Consider the following 14,994-nt stretch of genomic DNA (forward strand, 5'->3'; position numbering starts at 1 on the left):
ATGGGGATTCTGCCCTTATCACTAATTCACTCCTCCTCTAAACCAGAAAATGTTTTATTACACTGGAAGACCTTCCTCATCCAAGTATTAAATAGTATTTTCTAAAAATAAAACAAAAAAGCAACACTTTCCCTTCCTCTCCGCATCCTTCCTTCTCTAATTCCCCCTAACATGCACACACTCACAAACACACACGCTTGCTCATACACACACATGCACACACAGCTACACTGAGGAGTAGAAATCTACACTAGAAAAGGAAGTATTTGGAAATATCTGCTCTTTTCCTGAAGATATCTGGATGGCATACTCCTACTACTATTAAAGTAGATATATATTTTATATCACATACATTTTATTGGCCAGATTACAGGTTAATGTTTTTAATTATCATTCAGTCTAACAGTTTATAAGTTTAAATGATTATCATTGGGGCTGGCCCAGTGGTGCAGTGGTTAAGTTCACACGTTCCACTTTGGTAGCCTGGGGTTCCCCAGTTCAGATCCCAGGTGTGGACCTGTGCACCGCTCATCGAGCCATGCTGTGACAAGCGTCCCACATATAAAGTAGAGGAAGATAGGCATGGATGTTAGCCCAAGGCCAGTCTTCCTCAGCAAAAAAGTTAGGATTGGTGGCAGATGTTAGCTCAAGGCTGGTCTTCCTCAAAAAAAAGAAAAAAGGAGAAAAAAAAGAATAAAAAGATTATCATTAATATGATAGTGAAGATTAATAAGCACAGATATTAGCAACCATTTCTAAGCACTGCTGGGACACAGTACAGCTTTACTACATGACAAACAAAACAAAAAATAGGGGAAAAATCAACAGTTCTGTTACCTTTAAGACACGTTTGACAGAACCAAATACAAAGCTTCTCTGTGGACGATTTCTGTGTTGAAGGGCCCAGTCATTATTTAACACCTTTTCCCCTTCTTCTAACACACACTTCTGACCTTGGAAATGTGGTTTCTCATATAAAATCCAGCTGGACAAATATAAAAGCGTGATTAGTTATAATCAATTTTCTAAGAAATGAGGCATAAAACAAATGATACTTAGTAAATTACAGACTATCTTATCTACTTAAATTTTTTAGGCTGGGTCATTTCCCACTCTCAGCATTTTGAAACAATGATATATGCTAATTTGAGTATAGACAAACAATATAAGAATAAAAGTGTACACAACTTGGAAATGATACTTCCTGAACACAGCACCACAACCCCAGCCTCTGCCTGTATTTACATACATGTGCACTTTATAGATGCCGTCTACACAAAGCTGTTCATTTATACTAAAAACAATAGTTTAGCAATTCCAAATTCCTCTTCTATGCTAAATTTCCTGTCACCTGGGTAATAGAACGCATGTCCCATTTTATTACATGAAGACAGGTGGCATAATAACAGAGATTTTCCCTCATTTTTACACAGTACAAAGAATCCTTCAGTTCCTGAGCATGTCCACTAAACAGTGATTTTAACTATGTGGCCTTCACATTCCTTAGCATTCCACAAATTTTGAACTCACTTTCAAAGCTATGCCTCGTTCAACTGAGGACTTCAGCTCAACTCATCAACTCTGTTCTGCTAATAATACAGTTACAAAATGGTACTGAGGACATGCACTGTATATATTAGGTGCTGCTACTTACTGCTGGCTTTATGCACAAAAACAGCCTATATTTTCTGCCACAGTAAATAAAGAAAACAAGTTATAAAACATTAATAATACTTTTAAATATTCTGTCAAAAACTAGAGGAAAGTGAATGTGACTTTAATAAAAAATACAAAAAGCATTTAGCAAAAAAATACACTTAATTTTGGGAAAAAAAAGTCATAAAATTTTGAGAGATCTCTTACCAGCCCCTTACAACTTTTATCAGTACTCCATTTGGAAAGGACCATGATGTAGCATCAGGAATATTACAGTAGATCTCTTGTTTATCTCTACTTCCCTGGAGATCATAGACAACCATCTGCAACATACAGTAAGTAGGCACAATAACTAGTTTTAAGAATGCATTTAAAATTGCAAAATGTCCTAGCACATAGAAAATAAAATATCCTAAATATATAAAAGGAAACATTACTTTAAAGATTTTATTTTTCCTTTTTCTCCCAAAGCCCCTCAATACAAAGTTATGTATTTTTAGTTATGGGTCCTTCTAGTTGTGCATGTGGGACGCTGCCTCAGCATGGCTTGATGAACAGTGCCATGTCTGTGCCCAGGATTCGAACCGGTGAAACCTTGGGCAGCTGAAGCAGAGCATGCGAACTTAACTACTCGGCCACGGGGCCGGCCCCCATAAAAGTAAATATTACTTTAGATGCTAAATCTTTGAGTAAAACAATCCTTTTCTAAGTCAGCCAGAAGTGTTTACTTTAAACTTCCCAAACCTACAAGTAATCTTACTTTCCGTATTTTACCTCAGTCTACCTAAGAAAGTTACTCTTACCTTCCCAGGTCTTGGGTTACACTTCAGAGTTTGTCTGTCAACATTCTGAAATAACAAAAGTGAAAGAAGTAAGCCCTAAGAAACATCAGCAAAAAGATATATAGTTCATTTTCTCAGCAGTTACAAATCCAATCACATATTTACTTGACAGACCATTATGTGCAAGGTGCTACAGAGGAACTACAGAGACACAAAGGTAAATACAAAGGAAAACAATGCGTTGTCTCTGCCCCCTAGAAGCTTGCAGCTTAGAAGGGGGAGATGGACGATCCCATTCACGTGACAGAATCTTCTAAGTGGGGACTAAGTTAAACCTCTAGGTGAAATACGAGGAAAAGGCCAGGTCATGGAAGTCAAGGGGTATGGCAGCAGCATGGAGGTGAAGTGATGGCACAGAGAGGGTCACAAGAGGCTTCTCTGTGGAAGTGGCACTGAGAATACCTTGAAAATTAGGATTTCAATAAGTGAGGAAATGTAGCAGGTTAAGTTGGGGATAGCAGAGAAAAAAGTTCCAGGAAGAGAACATCTTGAGAAAAAGTATGGTGGGAGGAAACAGAGTGTGTAACCAGACCTCAAGGAGACAAGGCTGGGCAAACAGAATTGGTGGCTCTGTACTACAAAGTGAAGAGAGCCCACTTGAGTCAGTAGGCAATAGGGACCATTAAAGAAAGATTTCTTCCAATCTCATCATTTCTTTTAAAACGACTTTGCCTTGCAAGCTACTGGCTGGTATTCAAGTATTACTATTTGCTACTAAGGCTATTCCAGGTAAAGATACAGGTCTTGGGAATCCTAGAGAAAGTCCCATGATCTTGGGAATGCCAGAAAGGAAAGTCCCTGTTCAATGAATATTCTACATTAGACTTTAAATATTTCTAAGTCAAAGGAAAATTTAACTAAATTTTAAGACATTTTCCAGCTATAATGCTTTCAGTTCTTTTTCTTTGAATGAGGCTGTTCATTGCCCTGCTTTGTATGAACAACAACAGGAACAACTACAGTGAGCGGTTGTTGTCAAACACAAAATATTTTTAAGTATTTAAAATAGTTTTAAATATTAGGAAATATTTTCATGAGACACATAAACTCAATGGAAAGTGACAATTTTCCCACATACAGTACCTGGAGAAATTCAAAATGTTGCCACTTAATTTAATTTGAAAACTAAATATTAGCAAAAAACTGGGAAATAATTTGCTTCTCTCTTACGCCTTTTAAATTATGACTAAGCAATTTTGTTTTCTCAATGTAAAACAGTCCTGCAAAAATACACAAGAGACGATACACTTCAACCAAAGCATAATCTCTGATTTTTTTTTTTTTTTTTGAGGAAGATTAGCCCTGAGCTAACATCCACTGCCAATCCTCCTTTTTGCTAAGGAAGCCTAGCCCTGAGCTAACATCCGTGCCCTTCTTCCTCTACTTTATATGTGGGACGCCTGCCACAGCATGGCTTGATAAGCAGTGCATAGGTCTGTGCCCAGGATCCGAACTGGCAAACAGGCACTTCAGGCAGCTGAAGCAGAGCACATGAACTTATCTGCTACGCCACAGGGCCAGCCCCTAATCTCTCATTTTTTTAAAATAATCTTTACACAACCTCAAAACACTGATTTTCTTAATAAGCTTTGAGATCATTTTATGAACCAAAGCACTACTTCATTAGTTAATCATCAAAATCACTCACCTCCGTGAACGGGCTTAATCTGCCTGAGTTGTCCTGAGCATGGAAGTATTTTGACGCTGGTTCATGAAAAATCCCACCAAATCTGGCTCCTTTTTCCAAGGAATGGGTTTTGGAAGTCTGTAAATACTGATGATAAGCACTCTTTAAAGAAGAATGTAACTTAGAAGTAAGGTCAGATTTTTGTAGAAACAAGGCCTTTTCTGGCCACAGACCAATTTGCAGATTAGAGGTAGTAGGTTCATTTGACATTACATATGCATTCTTAGAAAGTCCAGTCCTTTCCTGGTCATCATCAGGGTAAAATGTGATGGAAGGATCTGGCAGCTTGAAGGTAATGGCTTCCCTCCTTCTAGCTCTCAGACTTCCTTTATGCAATGGTTCTTCCTCCTCCTCCTCCTCCTCTTCCTCCTCCTCTTCCCTCTCCCCTCCTACCTCCTGTCCATCATCTTCATCAAAATTCATCTTCAGACGCTCTGATACTGACTGGAGAAGTGATAAGACAGAAGAGGGCTGGTATGCACTCTCTCTTGATTTTGTGGAGCTGTGATGTCCAGGTGACACCTCACTGGACAGAATGTCCTCCTGAGAGCTGTCATCTTCATAAATGGGAGACAAGGCTAAGGGATAAATTTTGTACCTTTTAGCCTCCACTGATAAGAACACTTCTGAACTATCACTACCAAATGTCTCACCTAATTTAGTATCCTTTTCAAAATGATGGACGAGGTCAGTTCTGCTCTCAGACCTTTCACATGCAAGAACAGGCATGCTGTCAGCAGAAGTATCAGAAAACAAGAGCGAGTGTGTCCTTCTGACTTCTGTGGTAGCATGTTTGTCCTCCTCTTGGAGGGGTTCCTCATATAAGATAGTAAAGGAAGAATTTTCTTGTTCATCCTGAGAAACGAAGGCTAAGTTTGAGTCTTCTCTTTCCTTGTTATAATGTAGATCTCTGGTTTTGTCATCTACTGCAGTAACAGATGTTTTTTTGTCAAGCATTCTTATGGCCTCAGGTTGAAAATTCGGCATTGCTAAGGATGGGTAGCCTTCATAATCCTTACTTAGTGTAGGTGATTCATATCCCCTGAAATAGGAGGTGAGTCTGCTGTCACGCACCATTAAGCCTTCCTTTATTCCAGTGGGCTCTTCCTCCATTTTTCCAACACCCACTTCAGTATACTCGTGGGATGCTTTTTCATCCTCAAATATGGGAGGCATGGCCTCTGCTTGTGTAATGGGCAATTCCAGACCTGTTTCATTCGTTTTCTCAATGTTTACGACTGTAGATAACTCTTTGTGTTTCCTGATAGTCCCATCAGAGTCTTCTGGGGATGTTCTTTCCATTTCTAACACAGAGAGCATGGGCACAAGCGTTCCGCTTGTCTCTTTAGCATCTCTCTGGCATGCTTTTCCAATTTCTAAGGAGGCAGGTCCTGCCTTCTTGTGTGCTTCTTTCACTTCTAACACAAAAGGTACCACTTCAGTTTTCCTAATCACCCTTTCGGCACCCTTTTGGTAAGTGTTTTCCATTTCCGATATAGGCCTTTCAGTCTTTCCAGTGATCCCCTCCGTATCCTTTTGGTAGATATTTCCCACTTCTAACATAATGGGCATCACCTCAGGTTTGTCCACATCTCCCTCAGCATCCTTTGGGTAACTATTTTCCACTTCTAACCTATCAGATGACACCTCGGTCTTTGCAATAACCCCTTCAGCATCCTTTGGGTAAGAATCTTCCATTCCTAATGTAGCAGGTATCACCTCAGCCTTTTCAGTAATCCCCTCAGCATCTTTTTGGTAGATATTTTCCATTTCTGACCTAACCGATGTCACCCCAGTCTTGCCAACATCCCCTTCAGCATGCTTCTGGTAAATATTTTCCATTTCTAATGTAACGGGTGTCATCTCAGTCTTTGCAATATCCCCTTCAGCATCCTTTGGGTAAATATTTTCCATTTCTAACATAACAGGTCTCACTTCCGTCTTTCCAGAAATTACCTCAGCATCTTTTTGGTGAACATTTTTCACCTCTGACATAATAGGCATCACATCACTTCTGCCAATATCCCTTTCAGTATCCCTTGTTTTACAACCTTTTTCCATTTCTAATATGGTAGGTAATCCCTCAGTTTCTTCAATATACCTCTCAGAATCTATTTGGTATGCTTCATGCATTTTAAAAATGTCAGCTATGGGCTCAGTTTTTATGGTATTCAATTCAGCATCCTTTTCATGTGCTCTTCCCATTTCTGACATAGGAGGGACTGCCTCACGTTTCATAATATTCAAGTCAGCATCCTTTTTATATGTTTTTCCCATTTCTAACATGGAAGGTATAAGCTCTATTTTTCCCATATTTACTTCAGTATCCATCTTATGTACTTTCCCTACTTCAGACATCGTGAGGGGTGTACTTTTATTACCATGTCCTGGCAAGGTTTTTTCAGATACACATACAAGACTATCAGACAAACTGCTTTTGGATGTCCCAGGCACATGGATGTCATCATTTGCAAATGGAGGCCATCTGAAATTTAATACAAGAGTTCTAGTATCCTCTCGTCCAGTTTTGTGATTATCCACACACTCTATTTCCATTTTATCTTTAGAGTCCTCTTGGAGAAAGAAATGTGTTTTTATATTATCATCTAACCCTTTATGGGGTGTGTCTTCAGCTAGTAAAACAGTTTCTGATTCCTGCAAATCTATACTATCAGACTGTCCCACTCCATTTCCAGAAAATGAGGATTTTTGGTAGAGAACTACTTCTCTTCCTTTAATAGACTCTGTGTCACTAACTAAGTTACTTACAGAGAATAATCTACCTAACGCTTTATTTTCACTAATTTCACATGTGCTTCGATTTATTGCCTGTTCTGACACCAAGAACTCCCTGACTATATCATGTGGCTTACCACCATCACTGTTCAGGATTTTTGAAGGGTTAGCCTGAAGTTCATAAGTGCAGGTATCTTCAGTATCTTCAAAAGCATTTGTCAGACTTTCTTGGGCTGAATAAATAATCTCATTGACTAATTTCCTAGCTTGATCTTCTAACAAACAAGACACATTCATTCTATCAGAATCAAAAAGGAGACTCTTCTCACCAGCTGTAGGTGAAACACGGGCTTTTTCTTCCCCTTGGACTTCCAACATGTTTTTCATGACCTGCTCTTCCAAATGCTCTGCCAGCCGGATGCCAGCCCGTGTCACTTCTTGTGGGTTTTTCTCAGGGGTGTCTTCTTTCAGGGTACCTGGATTCATTATGCTGTCTATGGCTATATGCTCCTGGCAGGTATCAACTGTATGTTTGGATTTTAGTTCCTCCCTGACAGAATTAAAAATCTCACCAATCAATGTGTCAGCCTTTTTAAGTAAACCACATTTGAAGTCCAAAAGTTGGTCATGTGCTCTCCCCCTTGCTTCTATGTGCTCAGCAGATGCTTCAGAACACTGCAGGCTTGAGCTGTTAACTGACGCTGAAGGCTCAGCAACTGCTCCAGGCTCAGCTTCCATGGGACTGTCAAATTGGGCAGCAGTTGGGAAATTGAGATACTTTCCAGGAGGATTCCCAACATATTCCTGAAATGGAGTCACTTCTGCCTCTGTTGAGACAGATGTTTCAAATTCCAAATAAGAGCTGTTAGGGTCCAGCAGGTTAGCTAAGGAGGCACCTTCCTGTGTGACATCTGTGGTGACTTTTACAGAACCAAAATTATTGGGAGGGTTATGTGAATGTGCAGCCATGCTAGCTTCTTCAGAGCAACTAGAGGAAGATGACACCCTACCAATACCACCACTTAAGAAATGAGGGTTCTCTTTCTCTCTGAGAGACATGACTTTCTTTTCTGATCTCAGCTCAGAAGGAACATTACAAAAGCTTGAATCCTCAGAAGCAAAAGCCTTTTTTTCCAAACTGGTATCAGAACCCAGAAGAGGTGAATTTACTTTTGTGTTGTCAGTTTCTTGGAATTTTGGGGAAGTATTAGTTAAGCTGAGTTCTGCCATTTCTGAGAAACCAGAAATCTTTTTAGTCCCACAAATATCTAAAGGTTGGCAAATCACCCAAGCACTGGCTTCACAATTTTGCATCATTTGCTTAGTGACATTTTCATCACGAACAGGAGGTAAAATCCCTGATATATTACTTTTGAGAAAAGCAGAAGGATAACCTAAGGCTTCTACCTCTGTTTCCTGTATACCTTGATATTTGGAGGCCAAAGAAGAAATCTCAATTTGGCAATTCTCTTTAAGGCCAGCATTTTGATATTTCTCTGTCACCTCCTTATGATCTATCAATTGAAAACTTTTGTCCTGTTCAAACTCTAGGGAAGTTAATTCTGATAAAATAGGCTTTGCTGGCACATCTGTAATTTCGAATGAAGAAGAAACTGTATCCTGAGAAATGTCTCTGGGCTCTGTTTGGGAAATGGATATCTTGGAGACAGCTACAGTTTTTCCTCTTCCAGAATGTGACTCAACAGGAACACTGTACTGACCATCAACTTCTAAGAAAATCTTAGCAATGTTATCACTTTTTGTTTCGAAGGAAAGAGAATCAGACCTCTTTATGGTGTTCTCACTTGCTTTGGTGTTTGAAAGCATTAACTCTGTTTTATTAGGGTGTTGAGATAAAATGGAACTGCAGTCCTTAGAGATGTGTTCAGACTCAAATCTCGAGTCCACTCCAGTTAAGTGGGTGTCACTTACTTTAAGATCTAGTGGAACCTGGCATTTTTCACTATCAGGAAGAACTTCCTTGGATTCAGGAATTGCAGATGCATGCTCAAGGCGAAGGCAAGCAGGCCTTCCTGCAGCCACGACTTGTTTTGCCACATTTTCTTCTTTACACTTACTAGACTGATTGGAAATACCACCAGTGTTGACATCCTCAGTTTCAATGAGCAAAGAATAACTCTCATTCTTTAAAAGAGGAATGTCCAACTTGCTCAGCATGCCAACTCCAGAGACAAAGGTAGCGGGTGAAACGGTGAAATTTGATTCTTTAGAGTCTTGGGTAAGAGATGTTCTGGCATCAGGTGACACTTTGGCTTGTTGAGGACACTCAGAGCCAAGAATAGATTCTGAAATGTGACTTCTATTAAGTTCAAAATTCAGTTCTGGTGTTATTTTATTGTCTAAGCATGCTGCAACCACTGGTTCACTGATACATTTTACAGAGGCAGGGTCCTTTTGATTTATTCTAATAGCCTGAGGCAATTTGCCATGTGGCCTAAAATCAAGCTTTTTGTCTTCTGTTATAAACAATTGGTCATTATCTTTGAGTAATGACTCAATTCTACCTTCTGGAGCTTTTACATGACTTGAAATTGTGGGTTCACCAACTGAGGCACTTTCTGTTTCTTGCCTGATTTCTGTACAAACCAAATTTTCCTGTGAGTCTTGGGCAGATGACCTATTTCCTTCATTGACAAGTTCTGCGTCTGTCTCAGCCTGCATCTGAAAAGCAGGGGTGCTGTTGTGACCGGCAGCCTGCTCTGAGGAGTTCCCTACAGTCTGCTTGTCAGAACACCTACTCTCTGGCAACCGCAGATCTCCATGCCTAACTGGTTTATTTGAACTTGGAAAATGTGTACTTTCCTGTTTGGTAGTGTCACTTCCATCAGCTTCACTCCAAGAGAAGGCAGAAACACCAGGACTCTCAGGCTCAACATGGTGTTCTCTGTGCACCAATGTCCCATCACTCATCACAGAGCTATTTTCTTTTATTATAGTTTCTGTTGTAATTATCCTCTGAAAGTCTGGACTGGAAGGAACTTCACTACTGTTACTTCCTGTAAACAATGCTAAACATTCCAAATTTCTGTCAGTCTGAGAAACCGGTACACAACTTAAATGGTGCTGTGAGTCAGATTCTCCAGCAGTGGAGCTGGAGTTAGTCACAGAAGAAGGCGATGACCTACTTCTCTCCGGTCCCCCAGGATCGTTTTTATTTAAGACATCCTTGTAAGAAGAAATATTCTCCAGTTCTGGGTCGTTTGTCGGATGTCTTCCTGTGCTGAGATTTATTTTGCTACAATCACAGTCTTCTAATGGACACTCGAGCAAATGTCCTTTCATAGCTATGTCTGTGCAAGCTGATGATGATGGCACCATCCCAGCTTCAATGTCACTTCCAGGGCCAATATATGTGCTTGCACTAGAGTCAGAATTTTCATTTTCTCTGCCCAAGGCATTCACGGTTTCTAATGCAGTCTGTTGCCTCAAATATTTCCTGATTTGTCTGGGGCCTCGATACGTTGCATATGTTACTGAAGGCCTCTCTAGTTTACCATTCATTTGTCTGTAAAAAGAAACAGCATGAGAGTATCAGAAAATATAATAAGTAACACCTAACAAGTAAGCCCAGAAATTGTGGTGAAGTATATCTTCCAAATACTCCTACTCTTAATATGTACTAATTTGGGGAGGAAATCCTAACATGCTTTAGTTAAATCTATCTTTACTAAAAATAATAACAATAAAGATTTGACAAGCAGCATGTGAATGTCAAGGCAGCATGACTGTCTGAGCTCCTTAGAACTGTTCCCTGTCAGTTGATCATATGCATCTCTCACCAGTTAACGGAGAACACAGGCGGACAAGGCAGGGGCTTGGGTTCCAGTTCTAATCTCAAAGGAGCATTTGTCTGAAAGGAACCACTCTGCCTTTGTGCCTCACATTGGTACCACAAGATCATGGGGATACATGACTGATTTCTCCACCATATCAGAGCATCATAGTGAGCTTCTCTTCCTTTAAACTTAGATGTGAATTTGAACAGCAACTTTGAGCACACAGGAGAAGAGGTTTTAAAGGAAACCACCTTGCAAGATGTCTAGCCCACGGTACATACTCGGTATGTATTTAACTCAATGAATGACAAAATCTCCTCAAAAATCCCCTCTCGTGTTAAGTTTTTCAAATATTCAATTAGTGTAATGAGTATTAAATTGTTTGGGTAAATGAAGAAATGAAAAAGGATTTCTAGAAAAAGTTCTCCACTTTTTCTCAACCCCAGCATGAAGTTCCTGATGCTCTCAACACCCAGCCTCCTCTGAAGAACCCACCTCTGGGAGTCCTCACGCTGTGCTGTGCCACCTTCCAGCCCTTTACACACACCATTCTTTCCCCTTTAATTCCAGCCCTGGGGAGAAACTCCAGTGTCCTCCAGGGCTCAGTTCACAAGTTTTCTCCAATGCAAAGCTACTCCGGGACCCCTTCATTCCTAAAATGGGCAGTTAGCCTCTGATCTGTGGGGGCAAAGGACCCTGAGCATTTGTCATATTACATTAAAAAGATCTTTGCATGACCTTCTGCACGAGCCTGGCAGCTATTAGAAGGAAGGCACTATGTCTTAATCATCTTTGTATTTTTAAGTGCCCCATACAAGATTTGGCAAATGGTATGTGTTTCATAACTTTTTGTGAATTAATGAATGACTTAGTAAAGCAATGATAACAAATGCTGAGAAATTTATTTCAGACTGTGTTAATTCTTATAGATATAAAAGTCTTATATTCTGAACTCTAGCCGCATTTCAGTGCCCTGACCATAAAAACGTATGGTAGAAAAATTTGATGTGTGTTCTCATTTTTTCAGATTAAACATATAATTAATAAAACATTATAGAATCCATATGAATAAGAAATCCAGTTATCAGTACTCCAATAGCTAAAATAATGTATTTTCTTCTCAACTTTAAAGCAATAACATTCAGAATACTAGATTTGTCTAAATGATAAAACAGAAAGTAAACTTCCTTTGACATGTAAAATCTTCACCAACTATGCCTTTTATATATTTCTTGAATTTTAGCTGAAATAATTTATTTCAATCTGTAACTGCTGGCCCCTAAAATCATATCACACCACTACTATAAAAAATTGTACTAGTGACATTCACTTGTTTTTACTGCCCACTATAAAGCAGCTAAAGGAGATGTATAGAGAAATGTTTTGCCTTGCAAAAGTGGTTTCGGCTGCCTGAGTTTCAGGCTGGATCAAAGACTGTCATGAAACAAACTCAAAAGCTGAATAAAGTAACCTGTCTAAGAAAACATGCAAGAAGGGATAAATACATACAGGTAAATTAATGTTACTGGAGAAATCCCATATCAAAATACATAAATTATTCAGAAAATATAAGAGCCTTTCAGAGCAACATATGAACATCCAGAAGTCTGAATAAATGACAACAAATTTTACTATTTGGTTGGTTTTTCTTTCAAAGCTTTAACATTTTATACTTAAAACCTACTTTCAAAAGGCTGCCAATTTTCCCCCCAAAAGATCACCAAAATAATTCTGAAGAAATGAATACACAAAGAAATGTACACAATGTCCACAGAAATAGGCAATGAGAGATAAGGACCAGAATTTATCCTTCAAGTACAATAAACAGAGATTCTCTAACTTCCGACTCCCTCCTAACGAGACCTCAAGGCATTATATCTGCATCAACCCAGAAATGTTACTTTTGATCTAAAATGACTTCTAATAAAATAAACTACAGGCAAAAGTCCACTAAATTTCAACTCATTGTAATAATGCCTTTTGGTAGATTTGGGGTCCTTTGTTGGGGGGATCATGTTTTCTATTTTTTCAGGCTTTCTGGGTACTTTCAACTAAAATGATTAAATTGAATTACATTAACTAGTTTAAATTTCTAACTAGATAATCTCCTGTGGCACCCTGGGTGGAAATGTTAAATGCTTGTAACTAAAACGTGCATTCTTTATATACTAAACAACTATGTTATCATGTTTAAAGCATTGAACATTGACGTTTCAAGCTTAGCTTCACGTGTTATATTTAGTTTTTGCAAGTACTCATGAGCTACACTCCCACTTTTTAAAAGGTTAGTCGCACCAAAATAGTCTATTTTCTACATCATTCTTTCACAATTTGTGGTTGAGTTTCCATAATTAAATAGAATTAAGAACATAAAACTGTTCTTTAATTGGTAAATTTTTGCCTAGTAAATAAAATAGAAAATGGAAATGTCAACATATAATTTTAAAAATAAACTGAAGATGGAAAATTAAACAAAAAGATTTATTTTCACAAGCTGAAGAGAGAAAAGGGAGTATTAATTTCATGCATTAGTCATTGTGCATGGTTTGTGCATTGTGCATGGATCTATAGTTTATCCTATATAACCAAAGGTATGTGATCCAAACAATAGTAAATGGAAATGTCTAGAAATTTCAAATATTTAAGAAATTTGAAAAAATTTTACGCATTTCAGCCTAGACATAACTACCCATCTCGTGAAGGTTTACTAAGCCACCAGGTGCTGCATACAGCTGTGTGCAATTCTGGACAAATCTGGACACACCTGACACCACAAAGGTCCACCAAAGTCATGCGCCATTCTGCAAAGAAATTCTATAATAGCAGCCTGAAAATAATAGCCTCAGAGCAAAATTTTCTAATTCACTTTTAGGAAAGTATGACTGAGCTACTTTTTTAGTGTTAAGATTTATTTCTTTTCAAATTGCCTAGTTAACACTATCTTCTCTCACAATAGGGAAGGCTTTTAATTTTTCTACGTAAAGAAAAGCTGCAAAACCAGCAATTTTTTTTAAATCACAATAAAGCTTGGACGATGGCTATGAATGTTGAAAATACAAGAATTATAGCACTTTTTAAAGAATTTCAACCCAACAATGAAGTAGCTTCCTATACAGTCATGAGTCGCTTAACAATGAGCACATGTTCTGAAAGGCATCATTAGGTGATTTCGTCATTGTGTGAACATCAACTACATATAGTAAAAACAATTACAAAGCTGCTTATTATTTCTAATTAAGTGAAGATGAAATCATTTACAATGCCTTTTGATGAGGATTTTTTAAAACACACTTCAAATTATAGGTAATAACTCATCTAAATTTCGAAAACTGTATTAATAGTGACTAATAGTGATCAAAAAATTACATCTGATACTAGAGTAAGGGACAGCGCCTGTCTTTGCTCAGGTCATTCTGGTGAATTGCTTTAAGCAATTATTCTATTGATAAGGAGAGGTTTGCTAACAAGAAACAAGAAGCAATTAGCCTCTTCCATGTTCTATCATCTAGTAGTTCAGGTTTGTTTCTTCAGTACTAATCAAAACCAAAGGAGAAAAAGCACAAACTTTCCCTTCTGCCTCATTCCCATATAACAGCCTCAAAATCCCCACAATTTTAAATTACTTTGGAACTGAACAATCACCTGGAGAGGTTGTTAGAAAACTGCTGGGCCCCATTCCCAAAGATTCTGATTCAGTGGGTCTGAATCAGATTATGTGCATTTCTAATGTTTCCCAGGTGATGCTGATGCTGCTTATTGAAGGACCACACTGAATAGCACTGCTTTACACAATCCATCACAGATGTACCCCAGTTTAACCATTTTTCTGCTGTTGGACATTTGTTTCCAATTATACGTTCCTATAAATGTTTCAGTAAACATCTTTTTACATCATTAGAAATAACTTACAAGATTTTTAAAAGTTCTTGACAGATACTGCCCTAAAATGTGCCCTCCACCCTCGCACTGTATGCAAGCATCAGCCATATCAACACTGACTCATACAGAGTATGATCATTTATTATTAGTTATCAATTTAACAGGACAAAAGTTATCTTATCTTAGTTTACATCTCCTTGATTGCTAGTGAGACTAAACCTTCCTTCCACTTATTTATTAGCAGTTCACATTTCTTTTATTTGAATGATATGTTTATATTGTTTGCCCATTTTTTTTCTCTTGGTGACTTAGTATCTAAAATGCTTACCAGTTAAAGCATTCTTGGACATTTTCTGTATATAATTTTCTCATCTGCCAATTTAACATATCATTGTTT

The 14,994-nt window shown here is 38.3% G+C and overlaps 1 protein-coding gene across 4 annotated transcripts in view; it reads right to left on the reverse strand.

Annotated features, from left to right (window-relative positions):
- CRYBG3 (crystallin beta-gamma domain containing 3) overlaps positions 1-14,994 on the reverse strand; it is a 106,926-nt gene that overhangs the window by 61,830 nt on the left and 30,102 nt on the right. For all 4 annotated transcript variants that reach the window (XR_011529242.1, XM_070582899.1, XM_070582900.1 and 1 more), the window contains 4 exons: positions 4,147-10,447; positions 2,460-2,504; positions 1,864-1,979; positions 838-985 (listed from right to left, as the gene is read on the reverse strand). Coding sequence is in view for 3 of the 4 variants with exons in the window: in XM_070582899.1 (XP_070439000.1) it covers positions 838-985; positions 1,864-1,979; positions 2,460-2,504; positions 4,147-10,447 (6,610 nt within the window). In the remaining variant the exon portion in view is untranslated. The remainder of the gene's footprint in view (positions 1-837; positions 986-1,863; positions 1,980-2,459; positions 2,505-4,146; positions 10,448-14,994) is intronic.

Source organism: Equus przewalskii, chromosome 18 (genome assembly GCF_037783145.1).
Source record: "Equus przewalskii isolate Varuska chromosome 18, EquPr2, whole genome shotgun sequence".
Lineage (NCBI taxonomy): Eukaryota > Metazoa > Chordata > Mammalia > Perissodactyla > Equidae > Equus > Equus przewalskii.